The sequence below is a fragment of the Trifolium pratense genome, linkage group LG4 (genome assembly GCF_020283565.1).
Source record: "Trifolium pratense cultivar HEN17-A07 linkage group LG4, ARS_RC_1.1, whole genome shotgun sequence".
Classification (NCBI taxonomy): Eukaryota; Viridiplantae; Streptophyta; class Magnoliopsida; order Fabales; family Fabaceae; genus Trifolium; species Trifolium pratense.
This window is the reverse complement of record NC_060062.1, coordinates 20,979,969-21,000,115: the sequence shown is the minus strand read 5'-3', so window position 1 is coordinate 21,000,115 and position 20,147 is coordinate 20,979,969. Positions and strand designations below refer to the sequence as shown.

At 32.1% G+C, this 20,147-nt stretch overlaps 2 protein-coding genes and 1 long non-coding RNA gene across 5 annotated transcripts; 1 reads left to right on the top strand and 2 right to left on the bottom strand.

Moving 5' to 3' along the window:
• Nucleotides 1–1,627: 1,627 nt before the first annotated feature.
• On the bottom strand, nucleotides 1,628–7,957 carry LOC123922270. Its single transcript, XM_045975003.1, has 5 exons — nucleotides 7,899–7,957; nucleotides 3,419–3,735; nucleotides 3,194–3,326; nucleotides 2,693–3,097; nucleotides 1,628–2,569 (listed from the first exon to the last, which is right to left on the bottom strand). Exons 2-5 carry the CDS (start codon nucleotides 3,733–3,735, stop codon nucleotides 1,628–1,630), a joined length of 1,797 nt encoding a protein of 598 aa, XP_045830959.1. The 5' UTR covers nucleotides 7,899–7,957.
• LOC123922269 lies at nucleotides 4,855–7,179 on the bottom strand. The gene is made up of 3 exons (XM_045975002.1): nucleotides 6,546–7,179; nucleotides 5,829–6,440; nucleotides 4,855–5,711 (listed from the first exon to the last, which is right to left on the bottom strand). The coding sequence occupies exons 1-3, from the start codon at nucleotides 7,177–7,179 to the stop codon at nucleotides 4,855–4,857; spliced, it is 2,103 nt and encodes a 700-aa protein (XP_045830958.1).
• A 9,540-nt stretch (nucleotides 7,958–17,497) lies between the features above and the next one.
• Nucleotides 17,498–19,743, top strand: LOC123881566. 3 transcript variants are annotated; one of them, XR_006799511.1, is made up of 3 exons: nucleotides 17,714–18,178; nucleotides 18,382–18,501; nucleotides 19,324–19,743. It is a non-coding gene; the product is annotated as an uncharacterized LOC123881566 (long non-coding RNA). The 3 variants fall into 3 exon arrangements; XR_006799510.1 differs by having other exon boundaries at nucleotides 17,714–18,192; XR_006799509.1 differs by having other exon boundaries at nucleotides 17,498–18,501.
• The last annotated feature ends 404 nt before the right edge of the window (nucleotides 19,744–20,147 follow it).

The window sequence follows — 20,147 nt, the reverse complement described above, 5'->3', positions numbered from 1 at the left end:
GGGCAAAATTTTATACTGTTTAGATAAAAATACAGTAATAAGTGGAGAAACATTTATTAGAAGGAAATGATTCACCTTAATACGAAGAATATTAGTGATGGTTGATGCTTCTTTTGAATATGATTATAAATTTTTTTTTTTAAAAAAGATTAAATCATGTTTTCGTGAGTTAATTTCAGTTGATAGTGTTATTATATTATATACATAGAATTTGGAATTCGAAATTTAAACACTCTATAAAATTATAGTCCTTAGGTTAGACGTTTGAAAAAAACTAAATTATTTGTGAAACAAAAATTTGGAGCCCATGCGTCAAAAAAAAATGTGGAGCCCTGCCGTGCCATATTAATATTCTTTGACAGCTCCTAATTATTTATTATGTATTATTATTATTATTATTATTTTGAAAATTTTATTATGTATTTTATTTCAAATCACTTTATTTTCTTGGATATGCTTTGAATATCCTTAAGGTTGATTACTTTGTGCTTTAAGTTAATCGGTTTTGTTTGATTATTAAATAAACAATTGTGGTATTGTGACTCAAATAACACCTCCAATGTCTCTATCATGTTTTAGGTTCCATGTATTTAAATATATATTGTGCAATCTATTCGGATGGTGAAGTTTGTGGACTATTAATTAAGGTTTTTTCTAATTAATCAGATAGCTGATTTGCTAATACTTTTCACATTTTTCACTAACCTCCCTTCAACTGTGGCTCAAATAACCTCTCTTATATTTTTTCACGTATATTGTTTCACATCATATGATCTTAAGAGATTATTATGGTTTAATTAGTCACCTCAAAGTATGGTATGAGAGGATGCCATAAAAGCACACACAAGCAAAGGATAATACCACATGATGGCAATCGATCGAAAACTAACAAATCATGTCGAGAAAACCTAGCAAAACTTTGAAATTCGACCTATGAATATTTGATCTATGTTTTAAAGGTACACATGATAGCATAATGACAGGATAAAGATAGGATATGATAACAGCGGGATAACAATTATACTCAGTTATCATATCCTGTGTTTAGTGCACATAGGATAACACTACAAGAAAACATGCATTTACTGAGGGCCAAAGGCCCTCAGTAATGCACAAATTTCGTCTAAAATGCATGCATTACTGACGGCCTTGGGCCCTCTGTAATTAGCTCGCCAGTAATGGTTACTGACGGCCCAGGACCGTCAATAACGTTACTGACGGCCTGGAGCCGTCAATAATACACACCGGTCAATTCAAAAGGCCACGCGTTTGTGACGGCCTGCAGCCGTCAGTATCACATGTTCTTTTTAAACATTGTGACGGCCTAGAGCCGTCAGTATGGTCCAACGATTTAAAAAAAAATTAATAATTTAATTATTTAAAAATCAGTATTTGATTTTTAAATAATTAAATTATTAATTTTTTTTTTAAAAAATTAATATTAATTTTTTAAAACAAAAAATATACTGCATAATAAATAATTAAAAAATATTAAAATTAAAATTTAATAAAAAGCATAATAAAAATACTTAACATAAGCATAATTAAATATAATGATAATATTGTCATTACAAAAAGAAAACAATTAAACAAATAATAATCAACAACAGATTATTAAAATTACACATCAACGTTGGTCAGGCGGCTGATATAGTGGTCGCTTCCCCTTGCCAGTGTCTGTTGGCTGACGCGACCTTCCTCGGCCTCGGCCTCGGCCTCTACCTCCCTCGTGTATTACGACTCTGGGGAGTGACGTTCGCAAAGGAGGTCGTGCCACAGGCCTATGAACGAAGTTAATTGGGGCTTGATTTGGGAAGAAGTTGCCTTGGGGTTGATTTGGATGTGGGATTATGAAGTCTTGTTGTGGATTTAATGATCTCTGGTATTCGGTGAAAGCAGTTTGTTGATTATTTCTACCGCTTCCGTCACTACTGCTTCCACTTGTTTGCCCAGTAGGATCAAAAAATTGTAAATGAACTGGTTCATTAAGCATCTGACTCATATCCTCTATGCTCATACTCAGTACTGGATCACCCTCTCGGTACTCCGGCAGCTGATTCAAATTAACCATGCTACTCAAATCCGGTCGATATTCTTGTTCACCGGCATTTTGATTTTGTCGTGCCGAAGCCTGAGATGATGATCCAACCCCCCCCCCCCCCGCCGGCGCCCTCTGCTGCGCAAAGAATTCCTGCAATATATGTTGGACCCGTACGTCCACCCGGTCATCAAATGATGCTTCGAACTCATCGCGGAATTCTTCTCTATACGTGGCCCTCATTCGCGCTTCATACTCATCATCGGTTTCCTCTCTTTGAGTTGGACGAGAGCGTCCTGTACTCGATGAAGATGAAGATGTGTAAGTGACATCTCTCAAACCAGTTGGGTCACTTGCATATAGAGAAGATGTACACCCAGCAGCGAATTTGCGACCTCGAGTCGGACCACCAGCATTCTTAACAAAAGCCAACGACATCTTGTTTCGACGAACATCCTCATTATCTCGCCTATGAGGTGGTAGTCGTAGTTGGCTTGCATTATATTCTTCAACCCAAATTTGCGTCAACCTCTACAATAAATTAAAAAAAAATTATAATTAATTAATTATAATGTTTAGATATAATTATATAATGTTTAAAAAATAATGTTATACGAAATAAATAATAAATAATATATATAATTAAATACTTACCGACACTTCTTGCGCCCTTTCCCCCGTCCACTCACCGGAATCTGCATACCGGTGCATCATGTCATTCATCTCCATAAAGGTGGGTGGACGACCAAATTGTTGGATGAACTCAAGACGAAGCGTTCCGGCAGATTTAGACCCTCCAGAGTGTACGCACGCACGATTGGCTTCATCAGTATTTCTGTTGGCTTTGTTCTTTATACACTTTGCAATATACTCTTCCTCTTCCCATCTGCGGCAGAGCATAGGGTATGAATTGCCAGCGAGCCAAAGTGGTGGTTTTGAAGGATCCTTTTTAATCTTTTTCCGCGCTTCAAAAAGTAAGGTCGACAGACGCTTGGTGGCTTTTTTGTTGAATATACGCTCAATAGCCGCTGTGTGGTGATTCAGCCAAGTTACTTGCGACTACGAAAAATAAAGAAAAATTGTTAATAAATTAGTAAATATATGTTTAGTAACAAAATTGATTGGATAAAAAAGTAATTATAAATAAAAACGTACCCTGAAGCCATTCCAAAATTGTTGATATCCACGCTCATCTGCCCTGACCTCCGTCCAGTTGAGATATGGAGCCTGGAATTTGGATTTCAATGCATTATTGATTGCCTTATTCGCCGGATTTTGGGGTTGCAAACTGCACAATATATATATATATTAGTTAAGAATAATTATCATATATATCCAATTAATTTATTAAACACAAATTCTTAATAATAATTAACTTACTCTGTGGCGGTATATGGCATGATGATGGGTCTACCATGCCGGTCAATCAACAATTCATTTTGAGGAGCTAAAAGTGCAATATCGGCTATTTCCTCGTCCTCGTGGTCATCATCGTCGTCGTAGGAGTCGTACTCCTCTTCCACACCGTCTACGGTTCGAGACTTGGGCATACCCTCCAACCATCGATTCCGAACAACGCGGCGGGGTAATCTACGTCTACGTGGAGCGCGTCCGCGTCCGACACCCGGTGCTGGTGGAATATCATCAATGTCATCATCGACATTGTCATCATCAAAATTTTCTTCATCTGGATTCATCTATAATAAAAAAATATATGATAAATACATGACAAATATATATATAATTAAGAAATACATGACAAATATATATATAATTAAGAAATACATGACAAATATATATATAATTAAGAAATACATGACAAATATATATATAATTAATTAAGAAATACATGACATATATTGTTTTATAATTCATCATCATTAAACGATAAACAAATGCAACCAAAAACAAATATTCAAGTACAACGATTAATATTATTACAACGCGGATAACTATATTATAAAATTAATTGTCATCCCAATCTGATACATCTTCATCATCACTGCCTTCATCATCACCATTATCTTCGACGTCCTCTTCATCAACATCACCATCAGAAGGTACTTCTTCGGCTTCTTCTTGTACACAAAGTTGATTAAAAGTTTCAACTGCAATGACATCATCAACATTGGACATCTCATCTTCCTGATATGGTTCATCTTCACGTTCATCTATCTCATTTTTTTCAATCAGACCCCTTGGTTTTGATGTTATTGCGGCACACCAACCTCGCTTATCCCTTGTAGTCGATGGATAAGGGACATAGTGAACTTGTCTGACGTTATGAGCCATAGCAAACGGATCATACAATGGATAATGTTTGTTCATTTTTATGTCCACGGTATTAGTCTTTGAATCATATCTGGTACCTCTATTTGAAGGATCAAACCATTTACAGTAAAACAACACGACTGTTTTCTTGTAATCAAGGTAATTGTATTCGATTTCAAATATGTTCTCAATGACACCGTAAAAATCTCCTTCACCATTTTCAGTCACACCTTTCATACACACTCCACTGTTTACTGTTGTTTTTCCTTCACTCCAACTGTGTGTCTCAAATCTGTAACCATTGACAAAGTAGGTGTGCCATTGTTTAACGGTTGACTTTGGGCCATCAGATAAGTTTCTCAAGTGTTGTATGACACGAGTTGCGGGTGTTTGTTGGTACATGTATTCTTTGAACCATGCTGGAAATTCCGAATTGATTTGAGCAGAAGTATGTTGTGTTAAAAACATCCTAAGTTATTAAATATCGTTAGTTATAAGCGAACTTAATTGGAATAAATAATTATTTATTAACTAATTAAAAATACTCACTGTAAATATGGCTCGACTTCATTGCAATTAATCAGCAAGTGAACATGCGCCGAATAGAGAACTTTGTCACCAGGATACAACACTTTCTCACCACCACCATTACGACCAGGCAAGCTGAATATTGACATGTTTAATGGGTGAATTCTCACAGGCCGAGATGTTTCAGTTTCATTGCGAATATGGCTTGATGACAACGTGTCTTTGAAGTAATGCGAACAAAAGTAAATTGTTTCGCGGTGTAAGTATGTTGCACAAATTGAGCCTTCGACCCTAGCTTTGTTTTTCACGGCACGTTTTGCATAACCCATGAACCTTTCGAACGGGTACATCCATCTATATTGAACCGGCCCACCAAGCCTAGCCTCGTATGCAAGATGCACCACAACATGCTCCATAGAATCAAACAAGGCAGGAGGAAATATTCTCTCCAACTTACACAAGATCAGTGGAATGTCATTTTCCATCTTGATGAGATCAGCCTCTCTTAGCGTTGTCGAACACAAATTCTTGAAAAATTGACTGATTTCAATAAGCGGATTCAATACATGTTGGGGTAAAGAACTAAATGCAATCGGAAGTAAAGTCTGGAAAAAAACATGACAATCATGACTTTTCATCCCACGCATCCTTCCATGGTCAACATCAGCGCATCTCGCCAAATTCGACGAATAACCGTCCGGCATCTTCACTTCTTTTACCCATCGACAAACAGATTTTGCTTCTTCAGGAGATAAAGTATAGTTTGCACGAGGTTTAAGAAGTTTGCCGTTAGATGTCTCCACCAACAACAGTTCGTTACGTTTGCAATACAACCCTATGTCTCTCCTCGCGTTGTCATTATCTTTCGTTTTTCCTTTGACATTCATGACAGTGTTAAAAATATTTTCAAACACATTTTTCTCAATATGCATAACATCAAGGTTGTGACGTAAAAGGTTGTCTTTCCAATACGGCAGATCCCAAAAGATACTTCTTTTTGTCCAGTTGTGTGTTTGTCCATAACCACGCGGTTTAGATGCAACACCACCTACAACCTCAACCTTTGGAATATCTTTCACTTTGTTCCAGACTTGTCGGGATGTCAAATAATCTGGTGGATCACGAGTCTCGGTGTCACCATGAACAAAAGCATTTTTATTTCTTCTAAACGGATGATCAGTAGGCAAGAACCGACGATGACAGTCAAACCAAGTAGCCTTCCCACCGTTGTGTAACCAAAACGCTTTGGTGTCCATCATGCAAATAGGACATCCTAGTTTACCATGTGTCCCCCATCCAGACAACATCCCATATGCAGGAAAATCATTAATGGTCCACATCAAAGCTCCTCTCATATTGAAATTTCGTTTTTGGTTGATATCATACGTCGCAACACCGTTCCACAATCTCTTCAAATCATCAATCAAAGGTTGTAAATAGATATCAATACCAACAGTTGGACTAGATGGGCCTGGTATTACAGCGGCTAAAAACATGTAAGGTTTTGACATGCACATATCAGGAGGAAGATTGTACGGGGTAACCAGAACAGGCCAACATGAATATGGAGTGGCTGATACTTGAGTATATGGTGTAAATCCATCTGAGCATAACCCAAGTCGGACATTCCGTGGCTCCGAAGCAAATTCAGGATAAACTTGATCAAAATGCTTCCAAGCCATTCCATCAGAAGGATGTCGCAACTCACCTGACATTTTTCTCCTTTCATAGTTTTCACGATGCCATGTCATTTTACTGGCTGTTTGCATCGATGCATACAACCTTTGCAACCTTGGTATTATGGGTAAATAGAACATCGCCTTTCTTGGGATTGGCTTCCTTCTGACTGACCGTGAATTTCTTGTTACACGATATCTTGGTTCTTGACAAAATTTACATTCAAGTAATGCACCGTCATCTACACCAAATTCGTTGCTATAGTACAACATACACCCGTTAACACAACAGTCAATTCTCTTCGCTCCGAGTCCTAACTTTGCAACCAATTGTCTTGCTTCGTAATAATTTTTTGGCAAATCAAGAGGACGGTCTATTGTTATATCCAACATCAGTTTTGTTATCAAGTCCATGGTGTATTCTGAAACAAGACATTCAGACTTGATACCCAAAAGTCTAATACACACCGTTAACTTTGAGTCTCGAGAGCCTTCACACAACGGTGTATTTGTCTCTTTCAAAAGATCAAAAAATCGCTGGGCTTCCTCATTTGGTCTCTCGACGTTAACATCAGCGTCATATTCATCATCAGCAGGGTCGTCGACATCATTTGGCACATAAATCGGCGTATTAAACCCAAGGGCATTAGTTATCATATTGTCCATCTCATTAAACGGATCATAATGCTGATGATAATATTGGGGAACAACAACGGGCTGAAAAACACTGCTTGAAGCACAATTTTGATTCACGGGAACAGTCGTGGAACATCCTTCGCCATGACTTGACCAAACCCAATAATTAGGTTGGAATCCCTTTTTATATAAATGAGACCTAATTTCATCTTCGCTCTGTATTCTTGTACATCGACAAAGTACACACGGACATCTAATTCCCCCTTCACGTATCACAATGTCATTATATTTTACTGTATTGATAAACATTTCGACCCCTATTTTAAATTCCTCTTTAACCCGGCCCCTCTTTCCAGGATTATGTCTATCGTACATCCAATTACGATTGCTAAAATCCATATCTGTGTAGTTTAATTAATATATAATTAGATCGATATATGTATTAAATTTATTACTTTATTTTTCAAAAGTATTTTGGACATATATATATGTCTACTCAACAATAACATATAAACTTTTAACATTTTATTTTTTAAAGTTTATGGTTTATTAAATCTAAAAAATACTAAGTTTTTTAGTTGACAAAACTACCGACTTTTTAACATATATATTATAATTTTTTAAAATATAATTGTTTTTCTTTTTTTAAATACATAGTAATAATAAAATGCTAGTAACTATTTCTAAGTGTACGGTAAAAATAAAACTATCACTAAATATTATAAATTAAAATTACATATATTACTTACTTGGGTGCCGGGTAGAGTCTTACTTGGCGCGCGCTCCTAACCACAAACTCCGCTCCTAACCCACGACCTCCGATGACCACGAGAATTTGCTAATAAAAATTGTAAATAACAAATTATTAGAACACATATACATTTAAATAACAAAGTAAAAATTTTAACTTTAAAAGTAAAACACAAACACTTACCACTTTTTAGATGGAAATATGAAAATTACATCACTTTTTTTAAAATACACAAACTGTTAAAAAATTTCTTTTATAAATTTTTTTTAAAAAAATTTCGTTTTTTTAAAAAATAATATAAATATACTGTTTATAAATATAAATATTACTAAGTATATGATAAAAAAAACTATCACTATATAGATTAAAATTACGTTACTTACTTGGGTGCCGAGTAGATTCTTACTTGGCGCGCACCTAGCCCACGAACTCCGCTCCTCACGAGAATAAGACTTGCTATTAATAATGGTAAACAACAAATATTAGAACATATACATTTAAATAACAAAACAAAAATTTTAAATTCGTAAAAGTAAAACACAAACACTTACCACTTAAGAGAGAAAATTAGAGAAATTGGAGATTAAGTTGAAAGTATTTCGTCAAAAAAAAAAAGTTGAAAGTATGAAATTAGAGAAAATTTAAGAGAGAAGTTAGAGAAAATTTAGAGAGAGAATGGAAATGAAAAAATGAAGTGAAGGAGTAGTAATATATAGGAGTAGTAATATACAACCGTTGGAATTTAAAATTCAAATACGGTAAAACTGACGGCCATAATCCGTCTTAATTGTGCAACGGTCCATAGCATTACTGACGGCCTGGGACCGTCGTAATTGCTGTCTGCATTACTGACGGCCCAGGACCGTCTTAATTGCGCAACGGATATATATTTACTGACGGCCTGGCACCGTCTTAATTTCGCCTGCATTACTGACGGCCTGACACCGTCACTAATGCGTAATAGTACCGTTTTTAATTATTTCGTTCTTCAAGAAGCAATACTGACGGCTCCTAGCCTTCAATAACCCACAAATGCATTACTGAGGGCTTTTAGCCCTCAATAAGTTTGGTCAGTAATATTATGTTTTCTTGTAGTGTAACAAACATGATAACTATTATATTTTGTTTTTAATACATATTTGCTTATAATAATACGATAAGATATATAACATATTTAAATGACAAAATTACTCTTGTAAAACAATTGATATTTTTTTAAAATTATTTTGTAATACTTTGAATTTTATAAATAAAAAATATAAATAAGTAATCAAATAACTTTATATAATTTCAAATAAAAATCATGAGAAAATAATCAAGTTTAATTTTTTATATGAATCATGATTAAATAAATAACTCAATAATATATACATGTTAGATAAGCCAAATAAATATATGATATATCTCATACGTAAATAATAAAACTACTATTGCAAAAGAATTATATTTAATTTTTTATAAAATTTAAATTAATATCTCTATTTGTCAATTTTTTAATAATCATTTTACTTTAAAATATTATAATTTCAGTAAAATTTTGAATTTTAGAATATATAAATTACAAAATTATCCCTGTGAGAAAATCACATATATATTTAAAAATGAATTATTTTATTATTTATATTTTATTAGTTTTATTTTATGTATTTTAAAATATATTTTATAAAATAAATCAGTAATTTTTTTTTCTTATCTTATCCTGCTGGTAACCCAGCTCAAATGCATGATAAGAATTATAACTAAAAAGACAGGATAAGATAAGCTTCAGGATTAACTTATCATATTCTGCTGTATCATCAAACACTGTACTGCGGCAGGATATGATACAGTTATCATATCATGTCTCTTATCCTGTGCACCAAACGGGCCCTAAATGTCTCACCCTCAGTCACAACTCACAAGTTAACTTGATTATCAGAGTGTTTGTAAGTACACTTATACGTTTTCTAATTAAGGAGTGTTGTTGTTCTTAACCACACTAACCCACTCTGGTTTTCAATCTAGGTTCACTCTAGATCACCACTCGACTTCTGAACTTCGTCATCCAAAGGATCAAACATACTTGATATAAATATGAGCCAAACAAAACATTGCAACAAAACAAATGAAACATATCACACCAATACAATGAACAAAACATAACAAATTAATCACCGAAAAATACAATAAAAGAATAGATTTATGGAGAGAGAGTACAACAAAAGAGTGGATTTAGATAAACCCACTCGTTAGTTGTCAGATAACCGATTATCCCAAAAGTTTAAGCTGTTAGGATAAAGCCACGTTATAGGTTTTATATTATTTCTAACATGTTCCCTCATGCAAAAGCCCACTTGGGCTTGAAGCGTGGATAATGCATAGACTCACCTATCATATGCTTAAATTCCACTTTTTAATTAGAAAGTAATGGGAGCAGAGATCGAACTCTAGACCACTTAGTCATAGAGGCTCTGATACTATGTCAGATAATCGATTATCTCAAAAGCTTAAATTATTAAGATAGAGCCACATTAATGATTTTATATTATTTCTAACATTAGTGACACGTGAGGAAGAAAGAAGAGCAAAGTAGAAGAAAAATTGAGAGATGCGACTATACGATTAACTTTAGATGTTTCACGTAACATGTGCTATTAAAAAATTGAGAGGATCTTAACACTATTAAAACATACCGCTAGTGGTTGTCTCTTTGAAAACATTTTGCTTCCTTTTGCCACTAATGGAACTTATCATCGTATACTTTAGTAGTGTAGTCGTTCTCTTGAAATCTACTCAACTAAACATGTCGAAATACTCCAACCCAATGATAAATAATTTGCAATGATTTTCTACGTTATTTTTTATACGAATGCTTCTCTATTTGTTGTAATCATTGAAAATTATATATTCCATACGAAAAAAAAAAACTAAATGCAATTTATCATAAAGACATAGGATAATATATGCATGTATACCAATATTCAATTTTTTTAATTGTTAAAATGATAAGTCATTATAAACTCACACACATAAAGTAGAGAGACCAGAGTCTGAATCTCGATTACGACGTTTAATCTAGTAACTGATATTTCTGTCAATTGAATTAAAATTTATGGATATTTGGACATATATACAACACGGTTGAACATTAAGTGACTAAATTAAAAATGAGAATAAAAATATCAACGCATTTTAGCTTAATTGATAGAAATATCAAAATTATAAAATCAGACATCATAATTAAAATTAAAACTTCAATCTCTCTACTTTATATATGTAAATTTTTAATGATATGTTATATGGTATGAAAAAAATGGAGATAAAGACAGAGGTACATTAGTAGGGACACATAGGATAGGAAGTAAAGTACGAATTGTCCTTGTTGTCTTTGGTTGGAGAGCTACAAAGTTTGCCACGTAAACTTATAGCCTCAAATAACCATGCTGGCAAATCTCACGGGGAAAGGCAAATCTCTATAGGCATTGGATAGGATATTCTCATTTTGAATATACATCACAATTTGTCCATATGGTTTCTTTCATGAATTCTTGTCCATTAAAGTTAGCTACCTACAAATTGTGTATAGCCCTACACATGTGCATCAACTTAATGCTCATCACAAAGAAATCAGAGGTGAAAATGATGGGTTTGTTAACAAATTTTTACAACTAAGATTAGGTTAAATCTAATTGACAAATTTTATCATAAAGTAATTAGGTGAAAATGATTATGGTTTTTTAAACGGACCACACTTATTTTTGCTTTACATTTTTTATGAAAATTAGTCACACATCAATTAATTAATGATATTACTTCATTATAAATTTGGAGGGAGGACAGTGAAATTAACCATAGCAAAAATTAAGAGTTAAAATCGCTAAAAAAATTAAGAACCAAATTCGTACAATTGCCATACTTATATAAGTGCATGTGCATTTAATTAGGCCAAAACCCGTCATTCTCTACATTCCTAAATTTCAGTATCTTTTAGATTATGCTTCAGATTAATATGCTTTGCTTCATAGATTCTTTTGTTACTATAATAATTAAATAGTTTCTTCTTAAAAGTTACACAAACAAGTACTGAAGTACATGACCAGCATGGATCATTAGAGTGTAACTAGATCCAGTAATACATTACATTGCACATGGTTAATCAATTAATTGATTAATTAATCGTACAATATCATTATTATGCACTAGTACTATATGACAAATCACATATAAGTACATGTGGTGATCATTTTAGGTCGGATCAGTTACAAAAAAATAGTATACCAAAGTTTTACCAACTTTTATTGCACATTGTTGATGTTTTGTGATGGTTGTATTTTTTTTTTTTATTGATCCCAATGAAATCAACTTGATGCAATCAAGTTGTTGGAAGGAATTGAGTAATCACGTGTACTAATGGAATCAAGTTGTTGGAATTGAGTAATCATGTGTACTAATTTAGAATTTTGCAATAAAAAAAAAGTATGAAAATAAGTGTGAAATGAAATCTATTTTCAACTGCGATTTGGAGAAGATTCATCACTTATTGAAATCATAGTAGGCTGACAAAAAAGTAGGGGTGGACAGGACCCGCCAACCCGCCCAAAAACTGACAAACCGTAAAAACCCGATTGTAAACGGGTGGGTTGGTTCGGTCAACGGGTCTGAATTGAGTCAAAATCGGTTGTACACAGTTTACATCGGTCGGGTTCGGATTTTAATTACAGATCCATGGGCACCCGCACCCAACCGAAAATCCATACTTAATATATCATTATTAATATTGAATACTGTCAGACTGCCACTATTGTCATTTTTGTGGGATAATAAATGTACATTAATAGGATGATTATTGCCTATAGGCTAATAAAGGCTATGACTTATATACTTTCTATAGTACTTTTAATTTTTTTTTTCTGATTAATTTATTAAAACGTGTACAGCTATCTAGTAACATTTATTTTTACTTTCAAGCTAGCAACACTGTCTCTCATTCATTTCATATTTTTTATTACTTTTCCTTGCTTTCAAATTCATCCTTCATCTAACACTCTACCGCAAGATATAATTCATTAAGATTCATTCTTCATCTTTGAAGCCATGTACTATCACTGATTCGTTAATCTTTGCTTCCATGATACCTCTCCATTTTCGTTCTTAATCTTTGCATATATCAACACACAAACAAAGTGTAATCTTCCTTCTTTCTTATTGTCTCTCCATTTTCTTTATTATAGTTGATTTTTCCTTCTTGGTTCACTTCTTTGGGTTGTTCTTGATTTTTTTTTTTTTGATCTGAGTTTTTTTTTTGCTGGTTTCATCCTCTTCAACTCGGATGAATCCATCCGCTTAACCCGCAAACCGTTATACCCGAACCCGTTTTAACCGAGTCACAAAAATGGTTTGATATGAGTTGAGTTTGTCCACCCGTGGATTGGGCCGGGTGGAGCTTTTGGGCCTGTACCGACCCAACCCGGCCCGTTGTCCACCCTACAAAAAAGTACTACTTCATAACTAGACAAATACATGGAATCTAGCTATTTTTTTTAGTAGACAATGTTTGGTTAATTTGAGCTTTGTGTGTAGCTGTGTGGCATAGGTAATTATTAAAAGAGAGTTTCTTTACTCCCCTATTCTTAAAAATCATTTCATAAAAATAGATTTTTAGAAACCAAATGATTGAATTCAAATGATTAATAATCTCCTTTAAAATAAATTGTTCAAAATAATTCTTGATCAAATTTTATTTGCATCGTAGACAAATTTTAAATTATCATAGTTCTCTTACCCTAAAATTCGGAGGGTTAAAAAAAAAATTGTCTTATGAGTACTTATTGAGTTGGTTTGACCTTCAAATCTATATATTCGGACAAAACTCATATTTTATGTTGACTTGAAGTACATTTTTATTTTCATACAAATTATGTCATCTAGAAGCTTGAAGAATATGTGGTATTTAGATATATTAGGGGTATAAAAGTAGTATCCTTGTCTCATCTTTGTTGGAATGTTCTACCAACTATGGGCCGGGCCCATCCCAAAGAAACACTAATCTTTAAGTTACCCTTTTCAAAAAAAAAAAAACCCTCCCGCCCCAACATTTATACCTTTACCCCTATGACTCTTTAGAAATTTCAATTTTATCGCTTTCAACTTCAACCCCACAAAATTTTCGGAAAACATGAATTAACTTGTCCGATAGTCAAAATTGTGATTATAAACCGAAATACATTGAAAAAGAATTTCAAAGGATAACCACGGTTCAACCGTGGCTAAACTACATAACCATGTCATTGATAAATTATTGGAGTTTGAGAAGAAAAATGAAAAGAAAATGCTCAAAACAATTTCTCTTGCTACAATTGATCGAAGGTTACGCTACTAGAAATTTGTTGTTTTCCGTAGATTTTTCTACTAGATAATATAATTATATTATAAAATTAATACAAATGATGACTTAATTGCCAGATAACTTAAAAGGTACATGTGTCGTCATTCTTAATTGTCATAAATTCAAAAGTGAAAACATTCTACCAGATTGCACCTGAGATATTTTTGGCTATTGGATCACTCACTTTAGTTGAAGCACAACCTTGAAATTATCCTCAGCACACATTTTAGGGGGAAATTTGGTTGACTTTATAATCAATTATTCATATATGTATGACTATGATGTATCTAGTACTGCCTCGATTACTTTTTCAGGGGGTTAAGTGTTGGCAATAATAATTGAACGGAAAATTGCATTATAGCAAAAGACGCATTGAAATTTCAAGAGTTTATTTTTAGTGGTTAAATAATAGTTGTTGAATTTATGTACAAAAAAAAAAAGTTGTTGAATTTAAGAGGTTTTAAGAGGTCTTGAATTTAAGTTTTTTCATTTTTCTTGTAAAAGATAAATGTGTCTTTATAAGTGTTTTTAATCGTTCATGTGGTCTATGTTAGCAACTGCCTTAAAATTTAACTTCAACGCTTGGTAAAACTTAAGAGTGAGCATTAAGATTAAACTGAAGATCCAAGAAAGCTATTCTTTTTGTCTATAAATAAAGTGACAAATACATATTATTAAAATTCACCTATACAACTACGAAGACTTAAATTCGAACCTACATAAAAATATTCAACTTGATAATATTGATATTGCTAATTGTGTTAGAACTTTGAATTTAATTTATATACACTGTCAGTGTAAAATTATTTTACACATGCATTCAATAATACACCAACACATCATATATGATGTTTAAAAACACATGATGTGTAATATTCATTAAATGACGTGACAACACATCATTTGATGTTTGTGTAAAAGACTTTACACCCACACTGCATACAAGAGAGCTAAAATTTTTACTCTCTCTACATATATTACCAATATAAGTTAGGTGCATATGGTATTTTAGAATTTTGTTGGACATGTATCAATCATTCAATTATTTAATAATTATTTCAAAGTAAATTTGGATTTTAAATTAATTTTGTCTACAAGCTAGTGATAGTCAACAAAACTCCACAATACCATAGAATTTTCCACAATACCAAAAGTTATTATGTGGTTCATATGGTAGTCATTGTTTAATTTTATATTGAATTAAATCTCAGTGAGAGAAAATTCTTATCGCTCAATATTTTATTTTTGAAGAATTAATATGCTCAATATTGTTGACTAAATTTCCTTTGAATTAAATAAGAAAGTATAATTTGCTCAATGACTGTCTTCACGTTGCACATTGATTAAAATTGGGTTTGATCTATGTACCACAAAAAAATAAAAGGGTTTGATCTATAAAATTATTTTTTCAACATTTTTTTTTTTGAACAAGCCAATTTTTTCAACATTTTATTATAAGCAAATATTTACTTTTCATATTTATTAAATAACTGATGTATATGATCTATATATATTGAATATATAAATCAGATAATCAGATACATAAATTATTCAATAAATCTGAAAAGAAAATATATGCTTATTAAAGTTAGATAAAGTATTAATTCGATGAATATGAAAAGTAAATGTTTATTCTATTAAAGCCAAAAGTCAGAAGGAGTATTAAGATTTTGGATAGGACAAAACAAATTCAATAAATTGGATGATAATAGACCGAAACAATTTTTATTTTTAAACCCTATACATTGTTTGTCCAAATTGGGGGGCAAAGATTGGACAAATGAAGGACAAGAATGTTCTGTTCACACCCTTATTTTAAAACCATAAGTATACATTTTTGTTCTTACTTATGTTTGTTTAGTGTGTTATTTGTTTGATTTTAAAATTGTTATTGTAAATGGATAAATTGGAGGATAATAGTATGAAAACAAATTAATATTTTTGACATTCACCTACCTGAACCACGTAATAACTTTTGGTTCAAACTAGCTGTCAAATATACCAAGCTAATATTTTGTCCGTTAAATATCTACAAAATAAAATCAGTTGTCTAACATACCACTTGTCTAACATATTAAAATAATTTTTTGTCCGTAAAATAGCATCTACAAAATAAAACCACTTGTCTAACCTCCGAAATAATTTTTTTTGTTATCATGATATTGCACTACAACAATTGTTGTCTTTGGCAACAATGTTTTATGCAACACGTAAAAATTGTTACCTAAAAGTGGCTTAGTCAACACATTATGACTGTTGCCGGTTCTTTTTAGGAAACGCTAAATAATTGTTCCCTTAAACTGAAAAGGGAACAGTTACGGACTGTTATTATGATATTTCTTTTGCAATAGTTAACAACTGTGCCCCTAGATATTTGTGGGAACAATTTTTAGCTGTTACATTATTTATGAGAAAAGGCTACATTTATGCACGTTACTTTTAATATTCAACATTACAAAGTTTTTTATTTAAGTTTATTTTTTGAAAGATAAATATTTGACTATGTTATTATAAGAAAAAATTTTAGGTGAGTCATCACCTAAGTATTAATAATTAAGCACAACCAATCACATAATTACAACTCATTAATATATTAAATAATTACAAATAATTAATTGAGAAACAACTAAAATCAAATCTCTATAAATAAGGAAAGAAGAAAAAAAAGTTATAAAAAAACATGTGTTGTGCACTTTATTAATTTTTTTTTTCTTTCTTTCTAATTGCTCTTTTTTTTTTCTTCTAAGCTCTCTCTTTTTGTTTTTAATTTCCATGTTTCAATTATTTTTATGTGAACACTTCAATGATTAATACATCGTCATGTTAAGTATAATGCCTTATCATATTTTGATACTATAACATATATTTATATTTTAAAGAATTTTCCGTATGGAATAGCAGTGTCCTATAAATAATAATACAAATTCACTACTAATAAAGAATATACCTTATTTTTATTCATTAATATTTTTTTACTTTTAAAAAACTTAGGGACCGTCCAAAACTCCAAACTATTATGAATTTGTTGGATAAAAAAATAGTAAATAATTGATAAACAAACTTAGTAAAATTAACGGTTGAATTATCTTATTAATATAGTGCCATAAAAAATATTTAATTTTAGTAAAAAAAAATATTTAATTATTTTCAAGTAAGTAAAAAAAAAAAAAAAAAAGCTTAGTTTGTAAAGAAGGAAAAAAAAATTAGCGTGAAAATAAATTATAAAGTGCACATGTATGTTTTTTTTCCTTATTTATAGAGATTTAGTTTTGTTAATTTTTTTTTTTTGTTATAGAGATTTGATTTTATTAATTACTACACTATTAATTATATGTAATTATTTAATGAGTTGTAATCATGTGATTGGTTGTGACTAATATTAATGCTTAGGTGAGGACTCACCTAAGAATTTCTCTTATTATAAAAATAATAATTTTACTTCAATACAAAACACTAGTCCAATTCCCTCAAAAAAAAAAAAAAACTAGTCCAATCTAAACACAAAACTCCACCGTGTGCCTTCCTTCTCCTTCGTCTCCTACTCTTCAAACACCACCGCAAAATCGACAATCTACCTCAATCTGTAGCTTTCTAAATTCCCTCTCACTGTTCAATCCCTAGATTTTTAGGGTTTCAGATCTATATTCCCTTTCACCATTCAATCCCTAGCTTTTTAGGGTTTTAGATCTATTCCTCTTCCTCGTGTTTTTTCTTTGACCAAAATTAATGGCTTCAATCCGAAAGACCCTATCTCCCCGACCTTCTTAGTGGCGTTATAGTTTCAGAGATTATCTAGCGGCGTTGGTGGCTACGATAAGGGTTTAATGGTTGATCATGTAAGCTTTAGCTTAAGCATGAACACTGAGAAGGAATTAACAGATTGTAGAACTGAATTTGTTGAAGGATTTTTTCTGGTTTGTGGTTCTAGGTTTGTCTGTTCTTTTTTCTTCTAGTTTGTTTTTCTGGGTTTGTTTGTTTTTGTTGTTGTGGCTGAATTTTTTTGGTTAATTTGGTTATGAGATATCGATTGTTTGGCTATGAGATTCTGGCTGAATTTTTGTGGCTCAATTTAATGTTAGGAAGAAGCATTTTAATGTTTTAACTCACTGTTATGCAGGTATTTTGGTGGGGTTTTTGAAATCAAGTCATGTGTGAATCCACTGAGATAAGGGAAATCATCTTCTAGAGTTCTAGCAAACTATATTTTGTCAATCTCAAGTCGTTTTGCAACACCAAAGTAAGCTTAGTTCTTGTGGTTAAATAATGTACATTCCTTTTGTTTGTTTTTTCAAAGAAGGTGCTTGATGAAATATCTACTTATAAAACTTTGTTTAGGCTGAGCTATGATTATTCTCTATGAATTCGAACTTCCATGTATCATGTAAGTAGTGGTAAAGTATTTCTTTTAATGTTAAATTAAATTAAATTAAACTATGCCTCAATATTTTATTCCTTTGTTGATATTGTTATTTCCCTGCCATGAGATCCAACAATATATCTGCCTCTCGACCTTCTTGAGAAATAACAAAAAGAGAACTAAGATTGCATATGTTATATGTTACCTATGAGAATTCAGACAGAGCAGACACAACACTCTCAAAAGAAAGAAATAGTTTATGCTATTTTGTATTTTGTCTGGATGCCATTAGCTTATGTTTCTCTCTGGTGTGCGCCCTTTGTGGCCTTGTGTGGGTGTTGGTAGGTATAATGGGATTGGTTTTAGCAATGTGCTCCCTTCCCCCTTACAATGCTACACAACCTTGGTTTTTAGCGATCAATAAAATTTATAGTTTAAAGAAAAAATGGTAGATTGGCAATTATATTTTAACATATACTAGTTTATTGTTCTTGTGAATATGATCGTTTGTTGTTCTTGTATAGTTAAGAATAAGAGCAAATGCATCAATTATTGGAGAACTCAATTCAATTGGGTTTGAAACGTTCAAAAATAGTTTATAAGTAGGTTTGTGGTAGTATGCTATCTTTAATTTGATTGATGTAGTTTTGGGTCCTCATTATGTTTTTGTTCAGCTATTGATTAATTAAGTTGGTGAAGCAGGTTTTGCATTGGAGAAATACGATGAAAAGGAATTACGATCAAAGAAAGGTTGGAATTGATAATGATCATTTAAAGAAAGTAACATAAGGCATGTTGTAGGTGATTCTTCGTATGATTAAGTAGCCAAGATTGTCGGGGTATTGAAAGGAAATTTACTATTTTACAGTTTGCTCAATTTTAGTTGTATTTATAGTTTTAAGAAAATATTGTCTTAGTTTGTATTAAAAAGTCATGGGAGCATTAACCACGACTTTAGGTGTTTTATAGTTTTTTATTTGAATAAGTCTTCATGTGTTTTATAGTAGCAGTACATGTTTGCTACTTTTTAGTACCCATACCATAGAGTGGAGGTACTCCACTATGCATTTATGTAATACTATACAAATATTTGAATAAAGGAGTTCATGTATTTTTGCCTCATTTTTATTTCAAATATATAATTTGAATATTAAATTTGGTCAAAATATTTTTAAAAGTATTGTCTATATTAATGCATATTTAAAAATATGTTGCCTTTGTACCCAAAAAAAAAATTTAAATAAAAAATTATGTTGCCTATATGTAACAGGAGCACTTGAAAATTGTTCCCTTTGCTTAATCTTTTGGTAACAGTTGTGAACTGTAAATAAAATCGGCAACGGGTAAAAACTGTTGCCTAAAGTTTGCTGAACAACTGTTCCCTATTTCCGATAGCTTTGGCGACGGTTTCTAAAAGTGTGCCCAAAACGCGAAAAAACCGTAACCATAGATAATAGGTAACGCTCGCTTATAAAACGGGTGGAAACTGTTCCCTATACTTTTAGGCAACAATTTTCATGGTTTAG